We start from the raw sequence: 7,819 nt of genomic DNA, 5'->3' as shown, positions 1-7,819 counted from the left end.
AGCCTGGGCAACATGGTGAAACCCCATCTCTACAAAAAATACAAAATTAGCTGGGCGTAGTGGCATGCACCTGTAGTCCCAGCTACTTGGGAGGCTGAGGAGAAAGGATGGCTTGAGGCCAGGAGGTCAAGGCCGCAGTGAGTCGTGATGGTGCGTGCCACTGCACTCCTGCTTGGGTGACAGAGCCAGACCCTGTCTCAAAAAAATTAAAAAAATATAAACATGAGAAGTTTAATATAAATATTGTTAAATTATGTTAAAGAATTGTTAAAGGATGTAAACAATCTCAATATTGAACACAGGGCTGCAGGAGACCCCCCAGGAAAGGAAGGTTAGGACAGGCGCATGGCTCACGCCTGTAATCCCAGCACTTTGGGAGGCCGAGGCAGGCGGATTACCTGAGGTCAGGAGTTCGAAACCAGCCTGGCCAACACGGTGAAACCCCGTCTCTACTAAACATACAAAAATTAGCCAGGCGTGGTGGCGTGTGCCTGTAATTCCAGCTACTTGGGAGGCTGAGGCAGGAGAATCGCTTGAACCTGGGAGGTGGAGCTTGCAGTGAACCGAGATCATGCCATTGCACTCCAGCCTGGGCGACACAGCAAGACTCCATCTCAAAAAAAAAAAAAAAAAGGAAGGTTAGAAGGGAGGCCCCCTCTCCAGGGCTGGTGTTGAGGCCAAGCCACCAAGTGTAGAGGGTGGAGAGTGGTGGCCCTCAAAATCATCCATTCATTTGCTAAACCTCAGAACCTTGATATCACCTCATGTGGCAAAGTATATGATCCAGTTAAGGCTCTTGGGAGTTAAGCTCCAGTGAAGCTTGTCATGGGTGATCTGGTGGGTCACATGCAGCCACACGTTCTCATAAGAGACCAGCAGAGACACGGGGAGGACACTGGGAAGAGGAGGTGGCTGTCACCAGAGACAGAGCCAGGGGAAATGTAGCTGCAAGTGAGGGAGTGCCGACAGCCACCAGGAACTGAGGGCAAGAAGCAAAGGAAGGGATCCCACCCAGAGCCCGAGGAGGGCCAGCAGCCCTGCTGACACCTTGATGTCAGATGTGTGGCTCCCAGAGCTGTGAGGGAATCAATTTCTATTGTGTTAAACCACCGAGTTGATAACTTAGTTCAGTCACAGGAAACCAGTGCACTGAGGGAAGCCTGCACGACAGTCAGCGTCTGCGGCGTCAGCTCCTCAAGGGCAGCGTGTTTGTCCTTGCTGTGTCCTCAGTGCCCTGGACAGGGCCTGCATACAGGAGGTGCTCCCTCAGTGTTTATTGGATGACTGACAAGAAAGGAAAAGACCGAGAATTTTACCCCAAGGCTTAAAAATCCTGCACTTCAGGGGCCGGGCACACGGACTCTCACCTCTAATCCCAGCATTTTAGGAGGCTGAGGCGGGTGGATTGCTTGAGCCCAGGAGTTTGAGGCCAGCCTGGCCAACAGTGACCCTGACCCTACTAAAAATACAAAAATTAGCTGTCTGTGGTGGCATATACCTGTAGTATGAGCTACTCAGGAGGCTGAGGTGGGAGGATTGCTTGAGCCCAGGAGGCAGAGGTTGCAGTGAGGTGAGATCGTGCCATTGCACCCCATTCTGGGTGACAAGAGGGAGACCTTGTCTCAAAAAAAAAAAAAAAAAAAAAAACCAAAATAAAAAAAAACATCCTGCACTTCTGGGTGGGGATAAAAGTGAGGCACCAGGGCTGGCACTTACACAGATTATCCCTGCCTCCCAATCACACAGCCCCTCCTGAGGCATCTCTGCTGTCCTGCTGACCTAGAAGTCTCTGGCTAATGCAGGCGGCCAACAGGTCTAGGCCAGTGCCTGTGGTAGTGACAAATGAGAAAATGAAAAAGAAAAACCGACTGCCTCCCACTCCTGAAGATTGTGAGGGTGAAAATCTGATGGCCCTTTCAGTTTGGGCAGCACACTCTGCTGAGCCACTTTCCCCCGAATGAGTGGCGTGGTGGGGACTTTTTGAGACAGGGTCTCACTCTGTCGCCCAGGCTGGAGTGCAGTGGTGCAATCATAGCTCACTGCAGCCTAGACCTCCTGGGCTCAAGTGATCCTCCTGCCTCAGCCTCCCTAGTAGCTGGGATTACAGGCATGTGCCACCATGCCTAGCTAATTTTTCTTATTTTTAATAGAGAAGGGGTCTCACTATGTTGCTCAGGCTGGTGGTGGGCACTTTGGGGCAGAGGTGTGCAAACGTCCCTCCGAGCATGACATTCCTAGGGACCTTTGTGGTCCCAGGGCGCCCCGTCCCCTGGCTGGAGCAGAGGGAGAATGGGGCTCCCTGAGCAGCTTGGCTGGTGGGAGGTGTGAGGGGCGAGGCCTGCCGGGATTCCCATGGGAGCAGTGGGGAGCAGAGCTGCAAGGTGCCGCCCTGACCCAATCTGCACAGCAGTTCTGTAGAAGCAAGTTAGGCCCTCTCAGCTGCTGGCTCATTCATTCCTACCATCGTGCCAGGACTGACACACCCGGCCACCCAGGGAACATCTAGGGTCCCTGTGTGTCTTTCTCTGCTGTGATCCTATCCTCCTCCCAGATGGAGCAGTGCTGCTCTGAGGTCCCACGTGGTGACCCTAGACCTGGTGCTGACCTCATGGTGGGCTTGCCCAGAGCTGGGGGTGCTTCTGCCTGCTCAGATCCGTCCAGCCCCTGGGACACCTGGATTCTAATCTCACCTCTCCTGCCTGCAGCAGGCAGAAGGGTCTTGGACAATTCTCTTCCCTAGTCTGGGCCTCAGTCCCCTGATATGTAATATCTGTCAGCTTAGGGGAAAAAAATTCCCTAAAAAAACTCCATAACAGTTCCCCATGAGGGAAAGGGTTTTTTTTTGTTTTGTTTTTGAGACTGAGTCTTGCTGTCACCCAGGCTGGAGTGCAATGGTGCAATATTGGCTCACTGCAGCCTCTGCCTCCTGGGTTCAAGTGATTCTCCTGTCTCAGCCTCCCAAGTAGTTGGGATCACAGGTGTGAGCCACTGCACCCGGCCTGAGGGAAGGGTTTTGAGCAGTCAAGAGAACCAGGTTGTAGTAGCCGAGACTTGGGGGAAGAAGGGTCCCACAGCACCGATGCAGGTCTCATCTGTCTGGGGCACTAGCTGCTCCATTTCTCTCTTCTCGTTCTTGCCCAACTGCTATGGAATAAGGGGTACTTAGGCTGGCCAAGGACCACCTATGGGAGCAGTCTGGCTTCCTGGGACAGATTTTCTCAGGGTGGCAAGAACCTCTAAGAACATGTCTTGGTGCCTCCTTTTATAGGTGGGGAGACTGAGGACAAGTGAGGGGTGGGTCTTGCACCCAGGGCCACTTAACATCTGCGGCCACTGGGACTCCATATCGGGGTCGATTTTCACCCATGGGATGGGACCTGTTGTGACCTTGCCATGTCAGAGGCCCTGTGGTTGGGGTCTTTGGCCAGGTGGCACAGGTAGGAGTGTGGTCTTGGAACAGTGTGGGCACTTCATGGTTAGCCAGTTGCCAGGCCTCACTGGATGCCTCTGTGGCTCCTATACCTTGGCCTGTGGGTGGGAGGTTGCCAGGACCATGGTCCCCTACAGAGGAGCCTGCCGCCTTGGGGCCCATCAGTCTCCATGGAACTGATTTGATCTGCTTGGTTTGCTCCAGGGAAGCCTGGGCAGAATTCTCCAGGGAAGCTGGGGGTGGGGCGGCAGACTCCATGAAAGAGGTCAAGTTAGTATGGGGGACACAGGGGCATCAGGTTGCTGGGACAGTGACCTGAGCTGGAGGGGGTTAACTCCAGGGACCTCTATCTGGGATATACACTTACTCCCAAGAGATGCCAAAGGTGAGCTGGCCCTTGAGACAGCCCTGGTCCCTTTTGTCCCACCTGGCCACTTCTGAAAGCCCACTACCCTCTCATTAGCTCAGGAAGGCCACCTGGAGGTGCAGTCCTTTAAGAGAAAGGAGGAAGGAGGGCCTGGTAAGAACCTGTCCTAGGGAAACACACATGCCTTCCTGCCAGGACAGCCTGGGCAGGGGAGTGCAGGCCTGTTTCTCCCTTGGGACAGGCCTAGCCCTGAGCTGGAGCTCAGGTCCCTTTGGAGACCACTTCTCACCTGAGACTTTGTAGAAACAGTGAGGGGGGCCTGCTCCTGTGCCAGCTTTCAGTGGTGGGACAGAATTTTCTCTTTCATGTTAGAGTGGGAAAGGAAGTCAAACAGGCATATACAAGTACCAATTTCTTCTCATTTCCTATTATACTGCAATAGTTCCAAAACTAATAACAGTTGGGTAACAAGAAAAAAACAGTTATCTGGTTGATGTATTATTTATTATGTAACAGTTCTGAGAAAAAATCCAATTCAAAACATATTACTGAGGATTCTGTATTAGTATATTTTAGAAATCGTATAATCCAAACCTGATTTTCTAATATATTTTCTTATATAACACTTAAGGAATTTTTCACTCCCATTATTTGGCTCTAGAAAATCTTATGGGAAACATTTGTTACACTAGAAAACAAAATTTAAGTATAGTTGTTAGGCACGGTTAAAAGGGATGATACACACAAACTATAATAATTACAAATCAGTACTTCTTTTGAATACACATTTGAATGTAAACTTTTAAAATCAGTGTTTTAGATAAATATAAAACATACTTCAAGAACTTATTTTAACATCTCCTTTACTTTCTAATGCTCTTCAGAAAAAATTCCTTTCTGATTCATTCAGCAGCAAGAGCCCAAAAATGGTGTTCCAAGCCAAGATTCACCTTGTCCTCTTCAGAAATGACCTGAAGAGCTTTTGGGTTGGTTAAAAATATTGCCCGAAGGTATCTTAGGGTAAACTCGAAGAGCTAAAAGCACTGAATCCAGAGATCAGGTCTCTCGGCTGTGCTGGGGACACCATCAACCACTTGGGGTTGAATTCTATTGCTATGAATGAGAGGTGACTCTGAGGGGCTTTAACCAGGCCGGGGCTAATGACAGGGTTTCAAACATCAGTAATAACAGGAAGATCGGGGTTGAGAAGAGTGACAAGAAATCCTGAATGGTCTGAACCATTTTACACTTGATTCTATTTCTTAGAGCTCTTTGGGAAACAGGCAAGCAAGGCTTTTCCTGGATAGTGTTTGCCCATGAAACAAATGAATCACCTCACTAAATGATTAAAAAACATTTCCTGTTGGTTTCATACTACTAACAATTATAATATTTTAATGGATAGGAGAAATTATGGGTTTAAAATTAAATTCTCTGTTAATGCACACGTTTCAATAAACTGGTTATCAGACTGCTTATGACAATGTCAGTACCATACATTCAACTGCTTTTAGTCCTTCTAGTCTTTCTCTTGGGCAAAATTGGTGGTTATCTAATTTCTGTTACCTATCAATCACCTGTTTTGGACATTAACTGTCAATTACTGGCTGCAAAATATGTCTGTGTATATTTACATGAGATGTAACTATACAGATGCATGTTGAATTGTAGACATGAGTTCCATTATTTCAGAGCTATACTCTGAATGTGAGACCTTTATATTTACACACACATACCTCTCCAGCCCAACCCAACATTCATTCATATAAAAATATATGACTATTGTAGAATCCTTCATTTACATATCACTAAAAATATGTTCTTTCATTCTAACATCTTTTTATCTAGCCTTGCCAACCAACATCATAAGACTGGGATATAAAATCTTTTTATTAGTTATTTATTTTAAATTATCATTATTATTTTTTGAGACAAGGTCTTGTTCTGTTGCTCAGGCTGGAGGGCAATGGTGCAATCTGGGCCCACTGCAACCTTGGCCTCCTGGGCTCAAGTGATCCTCCTATCTTAGCCTCCCTAAGTAGCTGGGACCGCAGGCATGAGCCACCACGCCTGGCCTATAAAACCTCTCCTAGCAGAAATTAATTTTTTAAAAAAAGTCTACTTTTAAAGCAGCAGTTAGAAACTTTGTTCTTATGATATGTAAATAATACTGTTATATCAAATTGTGGATTTAAATATTTTTAATTTAAGTTCCTTTCTTATCTCTTAAAAAAATAAAACAGATTTTTGTGTTACTTAATGGCTTCTCCATTCTTCCAATTCCAAGGAATACAAAGGTCTCCATCTTGCATAACAGAGTAAAAATGTGAAATGCAGAGGTGCATCCCATGTAGGTAAGGCAGTGATTGTTCTAGAAGTCTCTTACAACAATCCACCATTTGTATACTAGAAATGCTGGGCTCTTTATATAACTTCTCCAAAGAAAATTTCTTTGTTGATGCCTGTATCAATTCATTTTCAATAACCTTTAACCTATTATATAGAAAATAAAAATATTGTCATAAGAACAAATATTGTCATAACCAAACAAAAGAACACACAATATAAATATATTCTTACATATTGGGGCCCTAACTGTGCACTCATAACACTGAAAATGCCACCCACAAAGGCCAAATTATACGTTTGGAAGACACACCAATAGCCATCATTGTTAAATCTTTTGAGTTACTGTCACATGGATCTCTAAAAGTATTTGTTAATGTTTTTAGCAGTAAAGGGCTAAAAATAACATAAAATTAAAAAAGCTCTTATATTGCCTTACCTAGCAGCTGTTAGTGACTGAAGGAAGGAGAAAATGAAGAATATAAAACCCCTAGTTTTAGGACCCACCTAAAGTTTAACCCTTGGGAAGTAATGCTGTCTAAAGATTTCCCAGATAAAAGCAGGCTCACAGAAAACCAGGATCCTGAGGAGGACAGGTTCTCTTCACTCTTACTCTCCTACCTCACCAGCCCCCTGTCTGTTCCCTCCCCTCTGCCTGAGGTTACAACTCTCTTATTCCATCAGGGGCTTCAGTTCAGGTCTACAAAGTATACAACTCTAGGCAGAACTCAGTGTCTCAAATACTTTCTCCCACAGGTGGCAAGTGCTTAGGGATACAGTATTTTGATAAGTGGATTCAATGTGCTACATCTAGACCAACACATGAGTTACTCAGCAAGCCCATTTAACAACGTGAATAAAGCAAAACTGCCATGGTCGTGTCCCTGAACCAGTCTATTTAAAATACTTCATTGGTTTAAAATGTCCAAATATCTTACATTTAATCACCCTTAAACACTGCATAGAAAAGTAGGTACTATAAAATTTCCATAAACTAGACAGTAAAAAACAGAAATGGTCATAGCAGTTAGTTATCATGGCCTATAATACTGATCACTTTCTTAAGTGCTGTTTGCTTTTTCTGTAAGATTATTCCCCTACACAGTGCTGCTTAGAGATTCAAGCAGACAGACAGCAGTCAGGGCTGATGGTTCTGCAAATGTTTCACAGCTGGGCCTGCTTCTAATCTCTCCAGGATTAGACAGAAAGAACCCTTAAACTTCTATCAATAGCAGGGGATGAGTAACTTTTTCTGTAAAGGGATTTTTCACTTGTCAAGAAAAGATATTAACAACCATGCTTGGAAGTGAAAAGCCTTGTAGTGTGACCATGTTGCTGCATAGTTCTCCAACAATATATCTTTAAAATCTGGGCAAGACTCTCATTTTCATTCCTTTTAGGAGAAGCCTACAGTCTCATCTCCAGGTTTCCCAGACCCATGGGTCACAAGCTTTATATCAGGAGAACCCATCAGTTCTTCTGAGGTACAATCTTAGAGAAGCATTGAGAAGGCAGCCCTTGTTAAGGTTGCCCAGGGTTGTCCCCTCAACAGGAAAATAACGTGTACCAGCCTTTCCTCATCCTTGGGTGCCTCTGCAGTCAGCATGAGATTAATTTTTTTTTTTTTTTTTTTTGAGATGGAGTCTTGCTCTGTCGCCCAGGCTGGAGTGCAGTGG

At 45.7% G+C, this 7,819-nt stretch overlaps 1 protein-coding gene across 6 annotated transcripts in view; it reads right to left on the bottom strand.

The window, feature by feature from the left end:
* Nucleotides 1-4,202: 4,202 nt before the first annotated feature.
* TCAIM (T cell activation inhibitor, mitochondrial) overlaps nucleotides 4,203-7,819 on the bottom strand; it is a 71,863-nt gene continuing 68,246 nt past the window's right edge. For all 6 annotated transcript variants that reach the window (XM_516398.7, XM_063806727.1, XM_003309751.5 and 3 more), the window contains one exon: nucleotides 4,203-6,290. In XM_516398.7, the coding sequence (XP_516398.3) occupies nucleotides 6,050-6,290 (241 nt within the window). In that variant the 3' untranslated portion in view covers nucleotides 4,203-6,049. The remainder of the gene's footprint in view (nucleotides 6,291-7,819) is intronic.

The sequence above is a fragment of the Pan troglodytes genome, chromosome 2 (assembly GCF_028858775.2).
Source record: "Pan troglodytes isolate AG18354 chromosome 2, NHGRI_mPanTro3-v2.0_pri, whole genome shotgun sequence".
Lineage (NCBI taxonomy): Eukaryota > Metazoa > Chordata > Mammalia > Primates > Hominidae > Pan > Pan troglodytes.
This window is presented reverse-complemented; position numbering and strand designations above follow the sequence as displayed.